General features: G+C 51.1%; 1 protein-coding gene across 1 annotated transcript in view; it reads right to left on the bottom strand.

Moving 5' to 3' along the window:
- The window catches only part of IGDCC3 (immunoglobulin superfamily DCC subclass member 3), a 94,686-nt gene extending 73,934 nt beyond the window's left edge, over positions 1–20,752 (bottom strand). The window contains 2 exon segments of the mRNA XM_034066228.1: positions 10,820–11,125; positions 20,597–20,752. Coding sequence (XP_033922119.1) covers positions 10,820–11,125; positions 20,597–20,663 — 373 coding nt within the window. The 5' untranslated portion in view covers positions 20,664–20,752.
- Between the last annotated feature and the right edge of the window lie 312 nt (positions 20,753–21,064).

Here is a 21,064-nt window from a genome sequence, read left to right as displayed (position 1 = left end):
ATGGGCAGTGCCTTTTAAAAGTCCCTTCCAGCTTTGATTAGCCTTGCTAAGACTAAGGGCATCTCCCATTCATCCACTAATTAACGGCAGGCTCAGAAGAGGTTGGTATATCCCTCATCGCTGCACATTTTAACTAGGAGAAATACAAAGGTAGACTTAAAACTAAAAGCACTGCTCCTTCCTGAGCAGTGGTTTCAGTGCCTCGGAGATTACAAACCAGCCCTGCTCTGCGTGTCAGCAAGCCTGTCCAAAATAATGAGCCTGCTTCCGTCCCAAGCAGCTCCCGTTGCACTGGAGAAATGAGCAGAAAGGTATTATGGGCTCACACTCACCAGATGGATGTCCTGCTTTGTTCTCCGCTTACAGAAACCCCTACACATACAGTTTGGATTATCTTCATTGTAATTCTAATCACCACCTCTCTGGAAGGGAGGGAGAGAGGAAGGAGAGATCCTTGCCTCGGTCAGGAGAGCTAATTAAAAGTTGTGAGTCATCCAGACTTCTGGGCACATTGGAAATGCTTTTGGAAGCGCAGGTAATCTCTCATTCTTGGGGGAACCTAGTTAGCAAAAGGCAAATTAAGCAGGCTCCCCTTGGGCACAGAGCTGTACAAGAACAAATCCCGTTTCCCCCATGGGATACAGCAGTGTGAATTACAGAGGTGCTTCAAACATATGCAAACTATGCTTTAAACCAGAAAGGCTTCTACGTGTTCCCCAGCCCAGAACCACAAACACCTCCTGTGCACCTAGACCCACACTGGCCTTTACAATTCATTGTCCAGGAGGCTTTTGCATCTGGATATATGATGCAGGAAGCTCTGCCTTCCCCTAAAAGAACCGAAGGACCCTCTGGCTGGTTCCCAGATGGTTGGGTACAAGCTCAAAGGTCTCAGAAAAGCCAGACCCACAAGACTTATGAAGATCAACAGCCCACAGCAATGCAAGGTCCATGCAGCTCCCCAGCCCTGGTCAGCCACAGAGCAGTGAGTGCTGAGCAGTGTGCCTGGAGGGAATGGGCCTCCCCAGACCCACTGGGATGGGAAGGAGCTGCTGGTGGTGCTGGGAACAGCTCGGACAGCTTCAAGCAGGGTCAGGGCCCCCTGTACTACCTCAGTGTACACAGTCTGTGGGTGACAGGACCCCCAAACCCAAGGGGCTGGGCAGCACCAATGCCTCTGTCCCCAGCTCCTGGAGGTACAAGGGCATCAGGAGAGTTTACCCATCACAGGGGACAGCAGTGACCGAACCAGCCTCCCCAAGGCATCAACTGCCACACTGCTTCAGCCAAAACAGTCAAGTTTGGATCCTTACAGTAGAGCCCAGGCTCTTATTTAGGATGTTTGACCAGTGCCTGTCATTTAGAGGTGCCAAGTGCCTGCAGTGCCTGAGCCCTCACGAAGATCTAGAGCACCCATGGGTGCCCCAAAGGACAAGGAAGCTGTTTTCTCTTTGGCTACCATAATACGAATACATTTACATTGTCATTTTTCAAATGGCCAGTCCAGCATGCAGAGACTTTCCTTCTCTCTCCCCTCCCTTGTTTTTGAGAGAGAGCTCAAGCTGACCCCCTTGGGGCCCTGCCTCTCCTCTCCTCCCAAGCATTAGGATCACAATGAAAGCCCCAGTCGGGACTTCCCCTCCCACCCCTTTACACTGTGCCGTGGGAAACCGTGGTGAGCTGGACACGGATGCTGCTCCCAGCAAACAAAGTGCCTCAGCAAGCACCTTGGCCCCGGATGGAGCCGCCAGGCTGGGGACCAAGGCAATGTGGCTGCGTTGCTTGGTCATTCAGGGCAACGTCACCACAGAGAGCTCAGGATGAGAGCAAACACCCAGACCAAGGCTGAATGCCATTGTTTTGGAGGTTTGCTCAGTACCATCAATGTGTTTGGATTCAAATCCGTTTAGTCTTTGCTTTATGGGAAGCCAGAAGGACCCAGAGATAATATGATGCTCCAATTGATGCTCCTACACTTCTGCCCAAGGCAAACCCAACCAAAACCAGACGTGATTTTACCAAAACGATCTGCAAGCTGATTTGAACAGGCACAGCCTGGACATTTGCAACCAGCTCATCCCAAATACACATTGGCTCTGACTCTTTGTTGTATGTGATGGTTTGGGCAAATCTGAATCAAGTTTCCTCAGTGCTCAGTGAAGCCATGAACCCAGCTTGCACACCCTTGGCTTTTCTGGTCCTTCCTACCACATCCAGGACATCCTCTGATGAAAGTTCAGTATCTCCCTTCCTTTTTGACGCCACCTTCCTCTGCAGTCTCAGCAATGCAGTGTAACCCCTGGAGGGGTGAGCTATGGCCCACAGTGAGGATGGGCATCACCCTGCCCACAGGGACGGGCAGGGAACTCAATGCACTGCACTCAAAAGCCACCATCCAGTTTGCAGTGCCATGCTCCGAGATGAGCAACACGACTGAAGAAACACAAGCTCCTGCTCCTGGCCAGAACCATCTCCTAGGGATCAGACATGACTTGATGTGGCAGGTTTGCTGTCCTGCCCTTCCCAGGCACAGCAGGCAGGAAAACACTTGGTTTTCCCCCGATGAATAAGCACAGAGGGATCGATCAGATACAGTACAATGCTGCAGCTGAAGTATGCACACACTGAGCCTTTTCTGCCACTGCAACACCGCCACTCATTTACACACCAGCAGCCTAAAACTATCTCTTTTGTACACCCAAATTGATCCTCACTCTTAATTAGTGCTCTCAGTTGCAGCAAAATTTCATTTGTTTCTTCCAAATGTGGCCTGCTCCATTGTCCCTCTCCCATGACCTGTGAAAATCAGTCATTGAGCTCAGTGACAGTGGTAAGTGCAAAACGCAGCATCAAAAGGACATAATGGGGGCCTCTTAGGGCTGACAAAACCCCACTATTAATCAAGGCATGCTCAAGAGGTGCCAACTTACTGAGGCATGTGAGTGGCCAGAGAGCGGGCCCTGCTGTGGGAAGGATGCAGAGGGATGTGGGGGAACAGAACTCCTCACCACCCCCAGGACTGCAGCCTGCCCCAAACAAGCAGGGGTACATGGGGGGGAACAGCCACACAGGCACTGCTGTGCCCTGGGCAGATGGTCTCTGCTCTGTGAGACACGAGGATTTGCCCACCTGCTTTCCAAAAGAGCTTATGGAGCTGTGCTTTTCCAGGCAGCTCCTTAGTTTAGAGAGTGGGGATGGAGCTCGTCTTGTGAAACCCAATGTACTGCTTTAGCTGGAGCCTGCTAGTGTCAGGAGTGATGTACAGGACACCACACCAGAGCATCAGCATCTCCTTCTGCACCTCCAGATGAGAAGAGCCTGTGGGTTCTAGGAGCCATACACAATATTGTTCACCCAGCAGCACCTTGCACTGACCCCCTCGTCTGATCCCAGGATGATGCTAGGGAGCAATACACGGACTGCACAGACCAGAGTGGTGCAGAAGCTGTAGCAAAATCACCTGGGGAATATCCCAGGGATCAAGACCTGAGATGGACAAACCTGCACCCGTATAAAGCCAGAACAGCCCCACAGCCCATCAGACAGCAGCAGGGCAGCTGGAAGGTAAGGAACCAATTTTAGGTGGTCAGGAATGACAGAGGTCAGAGCTGGTCAGAGCAGAGAGAGTTTTAACATCAGAAAGAGGTAAATCTCTGCAAAGTTCACACTCCCATAGCAAAGCAGCGTGTTCAAACCCTCTCCTGCAAATCCATGTCACTGAACAGAATAACTTGGACCCGGCGAATCCAAATGACTCTCACTTTCAAGGTCCTGCATTCAGGAGCCCACAATGGAGAACAATGAGGTAGAGAAAAAGGCGAGGATCTTGACGCGGCATTCAGAGGCCATCTGGCCCGGTCAGCATCGCCAGCGCTGGGAACGGGCAGCGGCCGGGGTTGAGATTTAATCTGAGCCACTTATTGAGTGACCTCAGGCGAATCGTTTGACCTCCTTTTGCCTCAGTCAACCCAACTGTAAAATTGGGTTTAAAGCAAGAACCTCGCTGAAAACCATATGCTGTGCCTAGGAGAAGTGGGAGCAGACTCCCTGCCCAGCAACAGGGCTGTGGTGGTGGACAGAGCTGAAACCAGAGTGGAAAAGGTGGTCCATGATGCTGGGATCCAGCATCCCTCAGTGTCACGGAGCTCCGGCCAATGGATTTCCCAGGTCTCCTCCTGCCAGCACTGGGAAAGCAGCTTTGGGGGACTCACCCAAGAGAGGGGATTTGTGAGGTCTGCCCCTGCTCATACTGCACCCAAAGGATGCCCACATCCAGTCCCATAGTGGGAAGGTTGCTGTGGGCAGGGATCAGCACAAGACACAGCCCTGATGAAATCAGGTGTCTTTCTCTACAGCTTCTGTACCCTTTCATGTAGTTACATGTTTTGCTGTATTCAGTAACTGTGGGTTACAGCTATGACCAGCTTCAAGGCAAACGCAGCAATGCTTTCCTTTAACTCACTGGTTACTCACTAGATCAAAAGCATCGATTGCTCTGGTCAAATGCCCTCGAAAATCAATTCCTACTCACAGCCTTGCCAATGAATGGCAGCAGAAAACAGCCCCTCTCTCACCTGGGCACCAGCCTTTCCCAGCACCACACACCTTCACCTCTTGCAGGCAAGCAATGGTGCAGATGAAACACCACACAGAGCTAATCTGGGTCCCCAGTAAACATGAAATAACAACTTGTCCCCCCTCAGGGTGCTCACAGGGGTGTACAAATGATAGCACTGACAGTGAACTCACCCCTGGTCCACAGGGGGAAAACTGAGGCATTAGCGGTGCATGGATGTTACCAGCCATACTATGTGGGACCCTTGTAGGGCAGAATGAAAGTCATATATAACCATGGCACCATCATCAGCCAGCTGGAAAAACAACTGTATAATTACAAATCCTTAAGCTGAGACAAGCTGAAGTAGATAAAGAGCAGCTCTAGGTGACAGCACCAAAGAGGTCCAAGGGTGATAACTGCAAGCAGATTTAGGTAGCAGAGACCTGTCCTCCTGAATAAAATAACAGAGGAGGGTGGTCCCATGCTTCAAGAAGCTGGAGCAAAGCAGCAGGCAGAGGGACAGCAGCGTAAAGGACTGTGATGCTGGGCACCATGTTGTGTCCCTAGAGCTGCTGGTGTGGGTACCAGCAGAGCATCACCCTGTGTTAGAGGAGCAAGCAGGCAGCTCGGGAGCAGCCTCATGCCGCAGGTGTGGGCTGCAGAGATGTCAGAACTTCCTCAGCTGTGCTCCAAGAGTTAATTGAGACAAATAACTCAACAGTGCTCCCATTAATGAAATTCTTCTGATATATTTCCCCTGAGCTTTTCTATAAATGACTAAGTGACATTACTGCCTGGAGTGCAAACCCCCTGTATGAGATAACACTGCCGGCGCTCAGGCTGGCGCATCCATGTTAGGAGCCTCGCTAAGAAGTGCAAGATGATATTTAAATAACTATTACACTGCTATGAAATGAGCAGCCAAAAGAAATACGGTCCTGAAACATGCTCGAGTCTCAGGATGAATCCTGGCTGCTACACGCAGACACTGAATGCAGTGGGTGGTAAGTGACAAACTCTCTTAATCCTGCAAATCTACTCAAATTCCCAGGCAAATCTCTCCCATCTCTCCCTGATGACTCTTGTATTTGTACATTTGCTTTGCAGCACACACAGAGCCAAACACTGCAACAGTGCAGGTGTGAGAGGCAGCACCACATGAGCCAGAATGTCCTAGAGGTGCCAAAAGAGCTGACGGAGGGAAATAAGCCACTCACCCACCTTATCCATCCACTGGGAACCTCTCACAGTCTTTTTGCTTGGCTCTATTCCTTTTTCTTCCCTTCACAGGTATTTTTCCCCTCTGAAACCTGCTGCTCTGGGCTTACCGAGAATCATAAGCATTCAAAGCACACACAGTAACCATCGCTGGCAACGGGGCTGAGCCCTTCTACTCAGCATTTGAGAAGAAAGGGCATTAAATGCAAGCAGAGCCACAAGTGCTAAAAAAGAAGACTCATTTGTGGATGGAGGAAAGTTGGCATGCAACACCACGGGTTAAAGTGCAATAAAACACAAGCAACAGCCAAAAGTTGCTGGGAGTAACAGGACCAGGTCTCATGAGCTACAAACCAACACCAGTGCACTTGCTTTAACAGCATACCTTTACCTCAGCATGTGTTTCACACAGCTAAAACACATCATCACAAAAAGAGCCCCTTCCAGCAGCAGATACTGTACGTGCACAAGCAAACCCAACAGCAAAAGCCACGTGTTTAAGGTCTGCCTTGATGTTTTGAGCCGAGACTCGCAGTGTGCATCCAAACAGTGGCACTGCCCAGGAAATACCTTGGTGACAACTTTGGTGCCACCTTATTTAAACCTTAATTTAAAATGCTAACTTCATAATGAGTGGAACAAAACTGTGTAAAAACATTTCCCACTCTAATCCTGGTTTGATCCCCCCAGTATGGCCTTCTTTTGTAATTACATCCCTTTGTGATCTCACTCAAATGCCTTGTATTGTGACCCATAAAATAATCAGCCCCCTTTGTCTCTCCCTAATCCTTTTAGACTTCCTTCTTGTCTCTACACTCTTATAAATGCTGCCATTATTTGGGCTCAGCAGCTCTTCCCACCACCCCAGAGCCTGCAAAGGGGGCTGCAGGTTAAACCCTGAATATATTCTGTGCAGAGGAGCTGAAACGATGGGAAGATCTTTGGTGCTTTAAAAGCCCCACAGTTCCCAACCTCCTCCCCTAGCACACAGCTTAGCAGGAAAACCAACTTGGGAGCATGCAGATCTGTTCTGCAGATGGCCTTAAGAGCCTTGGCCTGGAGGTCACAGTGGTCAGGGTGTTTGGTCATGCCTGGTCCCCAGGCTGGGGGAGAGGAGCTGCTGCTGCTGTCTGCAGGGATCAATGCAGGGAAGAGTCACAACATCTGCCTTGCCCAGGTTATCAATCCTGCCTTCCTGCTGCAGGGTAAAGTGCCATGGACAGCCAGGCACAGTGGGATCTGGGGCAGGATGCAGAAGGGAAGGGGGTAAAGGAGCAGAGAAGGGCACAGGGATGTGTGCTGCTATGCTTGGCCACAAAACTGCTCTTCAATAGCAAGACACAATGAGGAAAGAGCCTCAAGATCTCTCCAGAGCTATTCTTAAGTCCCACAATACTTCAAATATTGGGCAGGTCCATCTAATCCAACTTCTTTGGTTCTAAATTGCACAATTGACTTATTTTCCCTCTTTCCTACTTTTTTTCCCCTCACAGCACCAGCTCAAACAGGGAAAATTGCTACTCTCAGGCTGGGTGCGTGCGGAGCCTGATCCAATACGCAGTTTGATGGTGATTTCCAATTAGTGGTAACTGCTTGTTATTGAGTGATATAATCAATGGGTCTTACTCCACTGCCTGGGCTGTGATTTATGATGATGTGGAGCCAGCTCCATCAAATTACAGCATCGGCAAAAAAGGGCTGAAAATGCCATGAGGCAACAGGATCAGAGTCAAGGAAGAGCAAGTTTAGCAAAGGGTGGTGATGGGAAGAAAGGTGGCTGTGTTTTGGGGAGCTCAGCTTCCAAAGGAGTGGACTCTGGCTGTTCCTATTGCTCAGAGAGTATCTTCATCCATCAGCTTCTGTCACGCAAAGGGAAACAGCTCCTCAAAGAGACCCATGAAGACACAGCCAAGCAGTGCCTCCAGAGAACACCCTGCTATAAACTGATTTTAATTAAGACAGCTTGGAGTCACGAGAAATTATGAACTGTCATTAGGAGGAAGAAGAGATCTGTATTCAATAACCTGATCAGATTATAACAACATGTTGCATTCCACAGCCTTTTAAACTAAAACACCAGGGTTTGACCAGACACAGGAACAGCAATGGAAACAATTCCAACCAGTGTCAGGCAGAGGGGGGGAAATGCCTCTGCTCAACCCAGTCACGTGTAGGCTCCTTACACACTCGTACTTAAGCAAAAGGTTACATGACAAAAGCATTATCAATATCTTTAGCATCAGAGCTGCCAACCCAGCCACAAGCTCAGCTCCACTTCCCTCCCCTGAGCATCTTTGGTTAAAGATGATGCCATACAGAAATCCCTCATCCATTGAATGAGCCAACTTTTAGGAGGCAGGTTTTAAGTGCTGCTCCATGGACCTCGAGCCCACGGGGGCCGCACGCACAGCAGTGGCTGAGAGCAGCATATTCTTCCAGTTCAGTTTTCCTCAATGCCAAGCGCTGAAGTAAATCTGAAACATAAAAATACGCGACCCAGCCCACATTTCCTGAATGCAAATATGTACATTCCTCCGAGCCAAGATTATATTCCAAGCAATAACACAAAGCCGGGGTCTGTAACGGTGATACGAGACTAACAGCCTGCCTTTGAAGGCAGCGAAAAGTGCAGCAGAGCTCTCAAGGGGCTCCGCTCTGTCAGATCTCTTTTATTCCTCAGTAGCATGGCCTTGATCAACTTTCAAGATCCTTGTTTGTGAAAGGTTTTTATTTCTCCTCTGCTTTTGTGTTCAGATGTCAGGCTCAGAGGGAAGAGCAGCACTGGGATGAGGTTTTACCCACTGGCACTATTTACTCTGCTCCGCAAAGGTCTGCTTAGCGCTTGGTTTATTTCTCCTCCCAGGCAGCCAGCACCCACATCTTCCATGCAATGGTCCCAGCAGCTCTAAAATGGGGAGAATTACCCTTCTTTGACTTGCTTACCGGGACTCAGGACAAGGGAAATCACTATGACTCATGTGTAACCACCCTGCGACACAGGGGCTCACAAGTACAACTGTGATTCATCCTTAGGAGGTTTCATCTACATTTAAGCCAAGCCTTAAAGGGCAAATGTGTGCTCCTGAGGTCCAGGCACAGTGGGGAGCTCGCCCTGAGCAGCAGGTTACATTTGCCCACAACACAGAATAAAAGCATCATAGAATGGTTTGGATTGGAAAGGACCTTAAAGCTCCTCCAGCTCCAACCCCTGCCATGGGCAGGGACCCCTTCCACTGGAGCCGCTTGCTCCAAGCCCCTGTGTCCAACCTGGCCTTGAACACTGCCAGGGATGGGGCAGCCTCCCTCATAGTGAAGAACTTTTTCTAACATCTAATCTAAATCTCCTCTCTGTTAGCTTAAAGCCAACAAAACATCCCATTTCATTCCCATTACCCACAGGCACCTGTGGCATCAAGGCCAGGTGCCTGCTGTTTTGTGCTGGCTTCACCCAGACCTCTTCCCAGGGCTGGCACGAAACCAAGCCTGCAGCCAGAATAGAGTCCAGAGCATTTTCAACACAATCTTTTTAATTTTGATTCATGCGAACCGATGGCTACAAAAGGAAATGCTATTCAGGGACACACAGCACATCACATACATATTGATGCAGGAGCGAGATAACAGTGTTTATTGACAATCTACTATCCCAGAGGTAATTCCTCCAGCTCTCATGTCTCCTGTTTACAGGTCTGAGAAGTTTGCCATTGTGCTCATGCACCAGCCAGCTCCCAGCTCATAAATGCCAGAGGCGTTCACCGCAAGTGCTCCAAGGTTCAGCACCACAAGACTGACAAGTTTGAGATCCAGCTGCTAATCTGGCATGGACCCAAAGCCCTTGGCTCCTGGACAATGTCACTTCTTACAGTGCTGAAAAGCTACGTTTGCAGATGGCCACTTCATGCACTCGGGGATTGTTATACACAAGGGCTGGAGTGTTCCCTTGGTGTGCTGCCAGCCGGCCCCGGCACTGCAGGGAATGGGCAGCAGCGCTCCCAAAGCCCCCCCCACACCCCCCTCCCCAGTTTGGGAAGTGCAGCAGCCAGGGGACCTCAACCCCAGACTTTGTCATAGACGTTTCCACAGTGTGATTTGCAAATGCAACAGAAGCTGCAGTAAGTGGCTTGCACAGAAAGAAGAATGGTGCCTATCTCGTAGAAAAGATGGAGAACCCTTCAGCAGAACTCATTCAACAAACGAGCATTCAGGCAGGTCCTGGGGCCACACCAGACACCTGTCCTCACACCCCCATATGAATTACACCCAGCAGAGACTTGACTGAATGCAAAAGGGATTAGTGGCTGCATCCCCATCAGTCCTGGGACAAATACACACCAGCAACTAGAGCTGGACAGGAGACCCAACAGGACCAACACTGACCACAGCGATGCAATGGGCTAGGCTGGGTACCGCGCAGGGCTGGAGCCACAGCCTGCCCTGTAATTCTTTCTCCCCCACCTTTAAATTTCTTTCCCTTGCTGACATTTTCATCTCTGTCCTCCTCAGGCTTCCCCACCAGACAATCTGTCTGTGTTGTTAGCCTTGCCCTCAAAAGCACTGCCACACCGGGTAGTAAATAAGACCTTGCTGCCTCCACACTGCCTGCCTTAAATAACAAAGTGAAAGAAACCATGACCTTCAGAAGGTCTATGCCTACAGTTAGGAAAGCACTGCCTGCCACACAGAGAATAGCCATACTGCACAGCAAAGGGGTTTCCAAATCCACTGTAGAGGAGCCACGATCCACACACCACCACATCACCCTAACATCACGCATTACCCTCCAAGACAGGGAATTTACTGCTAAAAAAGGTGGCTTTTAGTTTCTTCCTAAGAAGGCTAATTAGCTCTGCTTTCACACCTGAACAGTTACACACAGGAGATGCCAGCCAGAGCCCCAAACACCAGCTCCAGGTTCTTTTCTTCCTCTTCTCTCTCTTTATCCTGCCCCTCGAACACCCAGCATCCACCACACTGCCCTCCTGCTTCCCAAACCCCTCGGAGCATTGTCCCATGAGCTGCGGGTGGGACGATGCCCGTACTTACTTGCTGCCTGAATCTTGGCCTTCCTGCTCACCAGCAGCCCGTAGTGGTTTTGTGCCATGCAGTCGTACTCGCCTTCATCCGAGGACCCATCTCCCCGGAGCCTCTGGAAGCGGGAGACGTAGAGCGACCCATTGGACAACATGAAGGCATTCTCACTGTCCACTATCAGTGCCCCGTTCTTCCGCCACGTGATGGTGATGGGCTGGATGCCCTCCACCTGGCAGTAGAGGATCAAGGGTTGCTCCTGCACAGCTATGTCATCGCTTGGCTCCACAACGAATGCCAGCTCGGAGGAATGGCCAAGATCTAAAAGGAAAAGAGAAGGACAGAGTCAGCAGCATGTCCGCAAGGAGCAGAAAGAGCCAACTGTTACCACAGCAAATGGGAGATGATGAACACACGTCTTTGTAGGGCTGTAAGGTGCCAGTGCTTCAGGGAAACACAAACCCCTGGAGCATGCTTTGCCTCCCAAGGCTTTGCTCTCAGAATCTCTGGGTGCAATTCCCAAAGGCACAACCATAGGCACAGACTGCCTTTGAGGAAGGGGATGGGCACGCACACCCCTCTGGTAGCTTGTCAAACCCCAGATCCACTTCCCCAGCACACCCTCATGCACATTGCCTCTTCACCTCCCTTTGCAGGGGTGCAGCAACAGGCAATCCAAACTTGTACAAGCACAGGGTATCAGTCATTGCCAGCCCAGGAGCAGAAGACTAAACCAGCTCAAGAAATCCACCCCTCTCCCCACGTAACCAGGCAGAGAAGGGGCTGTGCCATGGCCCAGACCTGTTCACAGCACAGCCGGCGAGGGGAAGAGGAGGATCAGCAGCTCCTGATTCAGACCATATTGCCACCGGCATCTCTGCTAGGCTTCTCCCACTTGGCAGAGCAGGAGGCTGTTGCCTCTCTCACATAACAATGTGCCCTTCTGTCACTTTGGTCTCTCTCAGGCTGTAACAGGCTAAGGATGGTGCTATTCAGTCCTTAATGAAGAGCAAGTTAAGCACCGAAATACAAATGCACAATGTTCTGGCTCAGCAACACAAAAGGTTTCTTGCAAAGCAATTACACTAAATGATGTCCATGAGAAAGAAGTTATTGCAGAATTTGAAGCAACAATAGGCAAACAGTTTCTTTCCTATACAGATACATCCTAATTTACTTGCTTTCACCAACAGAATGTTTAAGCCCTGTGTCTTTGGCAGGTTATGCCTCACTTGGTCCAGCATACCTTTTTAGGGTATAATTTGCCATGCAGTCATGACTAGGCTACAGATGATGACAGAAATAGAGCTATTGTGTAAAGATTAGCCCAAAATACACACTGACATGAAAGACAAAGAGCTACCAGGAAACAGGAGTCATATAAATAGCTGAAGGGTGGAAATGCACGGATGGGAGAGTATATCTATTTTTTGTAAGAGCAGCAATGGAAACAGAATTCCATCGGTTAGAAAACCACAATGTCATCCAAATACGTGGAGAACCTTTCTAACTGTTCTCTCATGCAACAGCCCCTCAATGGGTGGAGGATTCCAGCTGCTCCAACTTGGGATACAGCTTCTCCCCTCGTTCATGGGCTCAGGGGGACCCACTCCACAGCTGCTCCCAGAACTGGGATGCACATGGGTGACTTCCCTTGGCCAACACCAGGCACAGCACAGCCTTTGTAATGCCTGTCCCAAACACAGACCCCACCAAGGATGGGATCACACCTCCAGTGTGGAGGGCAGATCAGCAATGCATGGTAAAAATGAAAGAGATGAGAAGAGGCAGTTACCCCAAAGAAAAAGCAGAGAAAGAAAGTCTGTCTTTTCTGCTCTGCAAACCCAGGGAGATTTTCTTTCTTCCTGTAAATCCCCATTGCTTTCTACGGCAACTTAAATTGGATTACGGGGGATAAACATTGAGTGCAACCTGAGCCGAGGCAGATGGACGGAGCAGACAAAGGAGGCAGCGGTAGTGCATGGCAGGTCAAAGGTACTGCGTCAAGGTATGAGTGTGTGCAGGGAATGACAAACTCTACTTAGTGACAGACACCTAAAACACACACTTTATTAACCCATTAAGTCTTAAAATGTCAGGCTAGCTCCAGCCATCTCAGTGATCTATCGCTCACTGTGACTTCTCTTTTATGAGATAGCCCTGGGGTCCTCCCTGCAAGTCAGGCTGCAGCCAGCACCAACCCATCAATTACCTTTTCCTGGTGAAAATTAAGGAATTAGATGAATGCTCTGCATTCTTCTGCAAAGTGGCCTCGGTCTCAACAGCACCGACCACGCTGGGGCCCTGCATGGGCACTGCTGGGAGGTAGGATCAGGACACTCCTGCCCTGACACTGAACCAAAGGGGACTTCTGACTCCAGAACAAGGTTTCAGGATGAAGCCTAACAGGCAATCAGAAAAAATCCCTAATGAAATAAATGCCCCGTCTTCCCACAGCTCCCCTGTCCTCTTAGATAAAACAGCTTATTATTATATGTATAATAAAAGGAAGAATCAACATAATTACATGCCCTTCCCACAATAGCTGTCATTATAATAACCATCATTAAGGCCTGTGATTGGAGATAATCATGTTTACCTCCATAAACATTCAGTCTGCATCCTCACTCCAGGCTGCTGGAGCAGCACAAGGGAAGATTCTCTTCACGAGGGATGGTGTCCTCAGACACACACCAGGGTGAGGATGGACACTGGCTGGTCCTGGGGTCTCCTCGAGGTGTGACACTGTGCAATGGACACCATGCAACTGGTTTGTAACCTGCAGACACCTTGCAGTGTATAGAAGCACCCAAATTCCTGCTCAATGGATGCTTTTCTCATCTTCTGACCTTGAAGACACCCAACTGCCTTCAGGGCTTTAGGGCCAGGTGGCCAACTAACTGGATGCACAGGGAGAAGCAAGCCCACCTCATCTGGGGATCTGGGAGAAGGCAAACTCTATCATTCACCCAGACATGGGCTTTCCATGCAAACTCAGGGATGCTGGGATTTGGCTTTCCAAGACTGGCAGGGCTTTACCTCCCCGGGATGAGACACAAAGGGACACTCTCTGAGAAACCTTCAAGCTGGTGTTTGCTGCAGTGATCAGCTCAGATGGGCCAGAGGAGGAGCACATAGAGCAAGGAGGTACCAGCAGAAGAGAAGGACCCAACTCCATTAGCATCAGTAACTGATGATGGTTACCAACATGGCACAGAAACGATGCTGCAGAGTTGGAAGCAAACAACACTGAAGGCACATGGAAACGGTAAAAGTGCAATTCATTAAGACAGACAGAGAGGAAATTGCTGAGGCTGTGCACATGGACTTGGGGAGCCCGCAAGCCCCATCCCTCTCCAACTGCTGGCTGCGTATCCAAACCCACTCATCCCACACAACATCCCAGGTACCTCCTGACGTGGAGGTCATTCCAGCCACTCTCTGCTCAAGGCAGGAACTGTAAAACTGTGCTCAGAGCAGCCCCAGTTTGCGGCTGGATGAAGGGGTGTTAGGAGGCAGCTCAACCGGTTGCTTGGCTCAGGCTGTGCTGGGAACATGTGAGGGGAAAATTGCTTTGCTGTCTGCAGAAGCATGGAGGGAGGAAGCGTTATTAGCTCTGACATAAAGGCCACAAGAAAATTATTGGAACCTTCATTCTACAAGACTCCTTTCGAGAAACATTTACCATGTCCCTGAGCAATACAATATGTGACTATATGTGCAAATATTTAACAAAAACTACTTCCCCTATTGATCAAGCAGACAGCCATCCTCACAGAAACCAATTAGCACTTGGGCTTTTGAACCAGGAGATTTATTTAGTGCTGAGAGAAAGAACTTCGAATTAATGGGAAGCTTAAAAGACACTTTGAAGTACATTTAAAGGAAAATAAGTTTAATTATTTTTTACTTGACACTGTGATTCATGTTCAAAGCTTCAAAAGGACTTGCTCATACCCTGGCATTGTCCTTTCTCCATTTGGGAAACACGATTTTGGCTTTCCCTCCTGTGCTTCTCAATAAGACAGCAGCTAATCTCCCTGCTCTCATTAGCGGTGACATCCATCGCAAAGGACCTCAGTCACACCATGGCTCGTCCTCCTGGACCCTGTCCAGACCCACAGCCAGTAGGGCCATCCCTGCCCCAGGAGCACACAGTCCCTGCAGATGAAGCCTGTGTTATTACTCCTGTTGTAGGTAGGGAACATTCATCACAGAGCCAGGAAATGACCTGCCAAGGACCTGGTCTCAGCTCATGGCAAGGCAAGCTATTGAACAGCCAGGTCCACCCTGCTCTTCCTGGTGCCCCATCATTGGGAGCACTGACAGGGAGACCGAGGCTCTTCTCTCATATGACCAACAGCACAACATCCACCTGCAAACTGCCTCTTGGGAGCCCACATCCACCCTCTCCTGATCTACTGTGTTTCATCCCAGTGTAACAGCATAAATCAGCACTGATCCACCACTGAGCCTCACCACCACAAGCACAGCCAGCTTCAAGAAAGGCAAAAGAAGATGCCCCTGGAGTCCTATGAGCCAGGACCAGAAGTTTTTATAGTGGGGTGCAGGTGAATATTAGGATCAAACACCTGGGTGAGCTTGGGACAGCCCTACAAAACATGGCTTTAATCGTTGTGCAAATGGAAGGATATAGAAGGAAGAGGTATCTGGACCCAAAAGATGTTCACCAGCAGATTATAACAAGGCTCACGCTGATGAAACTGGCAGCCAGCTGATGCCCCCTTAAATCTCCTTGAGGCTGACCCAGAGCCTAAGGAGAAAAGCACTGCACTGCAGTAAAGTGCAAATTGGCTCTTTAGGGCATCCAGAGAAATTTACATTTAAAGAAGAGAATAGACTGTAACAGGCCCCACATCTTGCTGGCAGTAAAGTTTACTGGCTCGGAATGTTTAATTCCCTTCCCTTTTGCACGGGAGGTTATATAAAGTGATTTTTCCATCAGGGCACATAAACCACATCCACTCGTTAAGCGATTGCAGGAGGTCTCTCTTGAGGATAACATCACCTCTCAGCCACCTGATGCAGAGCTCAGTCATACCCAGCATCGCTGCCCTCAGTGGGGACACAGAATCTGGCAGAGGAAGGCAAACAGAGCCCAAAGAGCCAGAGAAGTTGTCCCAAATAACTCTCAGATGTTCAAGACCAGACAGGGTGAATCCCAGGAGGTCGCTTGTTGAGCACCACATGGAAGCTGGAAGAGTTCACAGCACAAAAGACCCTTTCCAGAACGAGCTCTGAGCCCTCATGTGCTCCCCCATCTCTAAAATAGGCAGGGTAAAACCTGTTGGTATAGCTGGAAAGGGCAAAGACCTTTCCCGAGTTAAGTGCCCAGAGCAGCTCCATCCCCACGAGGCATGCAGGGAGCATGGCAGCGAGCTGAGTGCAGGATGCGCTGTTATTTGCATTCCCCACGTGTTTCGCAGCCCTGACGGGATCACAGGCTCACCACAGAGGGCATCAGCGATACAACACCGAGCAGGAAACAGCCGCACATGAGAGGACAGCAAAGGCAGGGGCCAAGGTAAGAAATGCTGGGCTCAGAGCCACGGTCCCTCCAGGCTGCATCCCCCAGGGCTGCTCTAATGCAGCACAGGGGAATAGCCGGGTTCAGCCCCCAACCCTGCAAGGAAGCATCAAGGAGGTGGCTTTCCCTTTGCACATGGGACAGACTGGCCACATGGTGGGTGACAGTGCCTGTGGGCTGGCAGAAGAGGTGCTGAGAGGGAGCTGCAGCATCACGGTGCCAAAAGCCACCAGCTAGCACAGCCATCACCCAGCCCTTGCATTCAGCTTGAGTACTGGCAGGCAGGCCTGGGTGCTGTGCAAGGGAAGGCAAGGCAAAGTCCTTCTGGAAGATGAGAAGTTTCTGTGTATATGAAAACCTCTCAAACTCTTTACCCAGGGAGTTCGAAGAAAACACAGCACTCTCTCCTCCCTGCCATCCCCTGCCTTATCACCTCCCTCCCTGAAATTCAGGCAGGAGGAAAGCATCACCTCACTCCTCTCAACGAGCTGAGCACCACACTGATCCCTGCTCACTCCAAATCCAGAGCTGTCCTAATGAAATACAAGCTCTTCTTTCCCTTTTCCTGTACTCTCAGGTTTCAGCAGCAAAGCTCCTTCTGCAACAGCATCTTCACAGCTCAGCAGAACCACCTTCCACAACCCGCATCCTCCTCACTAACCACTGCCTTCATCAACACAATCACAGGCACAGGAACAAAAAAAGCCAGGCAGCAAATCCTTGACTCTGCTCTGAAACTCGGGTTTTAAGTTACCAGCACGGGAGCAGGTCTGGGTTGTTAAGTGACTGGGCTCCTCTCGAGCGGAGGGTGCGATACAACACTGACATCTGATATAACAGCAAGGCCAGATCTGTGTGCTGTGTGCTTTTCCTAGTGCACTCGCCTATTTGCCTTTCTCTTCTCTTAAAGTGCAGTTATTGACATGTTCGCCTCCTCAACCATCACTTTTATACGCTCGCCAATGACTCCTGAACATGTGTGAGCAATTATTTTTATTCTCTTGCAAAACCAAAATGTTGCATATTCGTTGGGATGCAGGGACCCGGTGAGGTTTTCATGAGCCCTGCTACATGATTTATTAGTTTCTAAACTCTGTAAAACTAAAAAGCTCCAGTAAAGTTCAAATCAGTTTGTGATTTCAAAGTAATTTTGAACAGGCTGTTGCTGTTCCTGCCAATGTTAGCTGATTTACATGGGGTTTCTTACTCTGCAGAGAAGCAGATTGTTTCGTTAGATCAAATAAAAGGACAATATCCAGGGTTGGAAGTACAGGAGTGCAAAGTATGAAATACAGGGGAGAGACAGGGATGTGGAAAACAGCTTCTTCACTCACAGATCTGTTGCAGGCTGCAAAATGAAGCAAATGGTCTGCTTGAACTCAGTGCCTTTGCACCAGCTCCACTCCACGCTGCAGCCCCACATCAGGATCCCATCCTGCTCCAGACAGAGCCAGCACTAGATCCTAATGCTGCAAGGCGAGGTGAGCAAGCCAGGTCCACCCATCCCGGTGTGGCAGAGAAGGATGTTTCAAGGCTGTGGGATGGGGAGGTGAGGAGGGAGCAGCATCCAAAGGGCTTGTGAAGCAAAGGGTTGGCATTGCACAGGGTCACTGCTTGGCACTTCATGCCCTATGACATGGGACTCTCCAGAAACAAGGAAGTCAGAGAGAGAAAAGCTTAAGCAGACAGACAAGAGGGAGCAAGGCTTTCCCATCTGCACATGTAAAATGAGAGCAGCTTTGCAGCTCTCCACAGGGCAGCACTGCTCCTGAGCTGCTCCACACTGCCCTGTGCCAGCCTGATAGCATCAAGGTATGCAAGACAAAACTGGGAACGAGCAGGAAGGAAACCAGGCCATAGTCCTGGATCTGAGACCCTCTGCCAGCTCCTAAGTGAGTGATGGAGCTCATGCTGTGCCAGGCCCAGCGCCTGGGCAGTAATAAGAGGTCTCTGGTGTGGGTGTCTGCACACTCACACCCCTGCGTGAGCTTCGCCCTCAGCCCAGGTCCCAAACCGAGTGCACACGTGTATGGTTGTGACATTCCACCACCCCATTTCACAGGCTGTCTGCTGCATCCACCACATGGGAAAACCACGTCCTGAGATTCCCCTGTTGAACCCCCCTGAGAGGAACGAAACCCAAACGTGGGCTTGAATTTCATACAGCGTCTGTGAGAGTTACTGGGGAAATGATACCTGATACTCTCTATGTATATGAAGAAAAAAGACAGGGAATTACACCAATTTAGGAGAAAGCAATCTATTCGGGGTTTTTTTGCTCCTAAAAAAACAACAAAGCCACACGGAGCAGGAATTAGTGAAAGCTTATAGCTTCAATAATTTACAAGTTAAGCCTACTTAAATATAAATGACGATGTTTAATTCCAAGGCTGTTACTGAGCAGAGCCGCGGAGCCGCTGGTATCCTATGCCTGCCTTTGAAAGCCGGGCTCAGCAATAACAGACAAAAGCTGTCCACCATCCAGAACAAAGAGCTCCAGGAAATTAAAAGGCAAAAAAGGCAAGAAAACGGCGTCTCGCTGCTGAGCGCACTGCCCAGCGGCTCCCAGCACCCGCAGCACCGCTGCCAGGCCGGCGTTTGGGGCAGTTGGAAACACAGGGTGAGGAGCGGAGCATCCCGTCCCGGACACAGCATCCGTCCCCGCGGCGATGGACACCGACGGGGGAGGGTTAGGGTTAGGTTTTCGGCAGGGCAGCGCAGCACAGGAACGCGTTGCCTCGCTGTTTAACGCATCCAGAGCACACAAACCCACCGAAGAGCGGGGGAAAACACTCTGGAACAGAGAAACTTTCGAAGCGCAGCCAAGAGCTCTTTAGCGGAGCCTGCAAAACACATCCCAAAGGCGCTGAGCTACTAAGTCGCGGCATAACCAAGCACGCAGGGCACTGTGGACAGCAGCAGACGATAGCTGCACACAAACTCAACGTACTGAAGCTTTGCTTTCAAATATGCACTTTTTGCCTTCCCCCACCCCCCAAAATGAAGTACTTTTTCAACCATCCTCATCGCACTGCTGCGTACCCAGTAACCCCAACAGAGTAACCAGGAACCCAGCAGAGCACTGAGACCTGTTTCCTTACATCCACTTCACAGATAACTTCTATTTCCCCTACGTTTCACCGCCTTCTCCTCGCCGTGGCTGTTACGAACCACGTGGCGAGATTTACGATGGGGATAGCCCACAGCCTGGGTTCCTAAACACCACGGCAGCTAAGCTCTGCTTAATCAAACACACGCTTTTCTCCCTCTGCCCATGCTGAGCTGCTTGCACGGCTTTGAAACAATCCCCACTTTTCCTTATCTTTCCGGCTGCTAAGCGAGGGGAGGGCAGGATGCACATGGTTATTATGCTGCAGAACAGCATCTTAGATTAGACTCATGCTTAAGCAGCATCGCCAGTAGAAGGAAAACAGCACTTCAGCAGTAGGGCATGCACAGAGTAAGTCCAGGGAAAAACCCCTTTGATGTTTTTGTAGTTCGGCCCCGGTCCGGTGGGTGGTGTTACCAGTTCCCTCGGTGTGAACCGAGCCAGGCATTTACAGGAGAGCACAATAGTTGTAGGGTTAAAGTAGCTCTCCATCATCCCTGCAACTTGCAGCCCAACATCACTGCAAGCTACAGCCTTCACCGACAAACACAACGCGTCCGCCCGGACGCTGTCTCCCATTCACATCCCCGATGATGACTTCGGGTTCCAGGCACCGGTTCCCAACCATCCACTGCCACAGCAGCCACCCCAGCCCTCCCCAGTGCCCGCTGTGGGAGCCGGGGCCCCACGAACACCTCGGTCCCTTCCATAAAGCCACACACGTGGGGTTTCCAAAGCAAAACAGCTTTGGGGGAACGCTTCGGGCTCTCTGGAGGTGTTAACGGCGCTGATGGAGGAGCCCGCAGCCGAACGCCGTGATCCCGGGGGGCTGAGCCCCCAGCACAGCGGGCGGCACGGACACCACCTCCGGAGCTGTTCGGTCCCGTTCAGCTCCGCGATGCCACGGGGACGGGCAGCGACCGGGAGGCTAAAACGGGGTTGGGACCGGCTGCGGACGAGCAACGGGGTCTATGAGGGGACGCGAGGGACGGGTGACCCCAACCACCACAGGGGTGATGGAGGACGCGAAGTGCGGGGGGCACCGCGGCCGGGACCGACCGACCGACCGAGAGGCGATGGCGGCGGCGGCGGCTCCGTCCCCCCACCCGCTCCCCGAGCCCACCGCGGCTCTTACCTCCGCAGCAGCCGAGCAGCAGCAGCCCCAGCAGGCAGGCGGGCAGCGCGGAGCCCGGCGGAGCCATGGCATCCCGGGCGGGCGGGCTCGCCTCCCTGCGCCCCACGGGGAGGGAGCAGCCCGAGCAGGAGGGCGGCGAGGGGAGAACCACCCCCGGTGGGGGGGGGAGGGGGGAGAAAAATAGGGTAAAAAAGGCGAAAAACGGGCAAAAAGCGGATTTGAGCGCTGCTCCCCTCCGCGCGAGCACGCCGCCGCGCCGGGCGGGCGGGGGGGGCGGTGCTGAGGGCGCGGGGCGGGGGCGAGCGGGCGGGCAGCGCCTTGCGCCATCTTGCGCATCAGCCAGGGCGCCGGCAGCGCCGGGACCGGACCCGACCTGACCGGATCGGACTCGACCGAACCGAACCGGATCGGACCGGACCGAACCGAACCGGCCCCGCTGAGGGGAGGCAGCGCCCCCCCGCGGACTTC

Source organism: Melopsittacus undulatus, chromosome 9 (assembly GCF_012275295.1).
Source record: "Melopsittacus undulatus isolate bMelUnd1 chromosome 9, bMelUnd1.mat.Z, whole genome shotgun sequence".
Taxonomy (NCBI): Eukaryota; Metazoa; Chordata; class Aves; order Psittaciformes; family Psittaculidae; genus Melopsittacus; species Melopsittacus undulatus.
The sequence above is the reverse complement of the archived record's forward strand: the minus strand, read 5'-3'. Positions and strand labels throughout refer to the sequence as shown.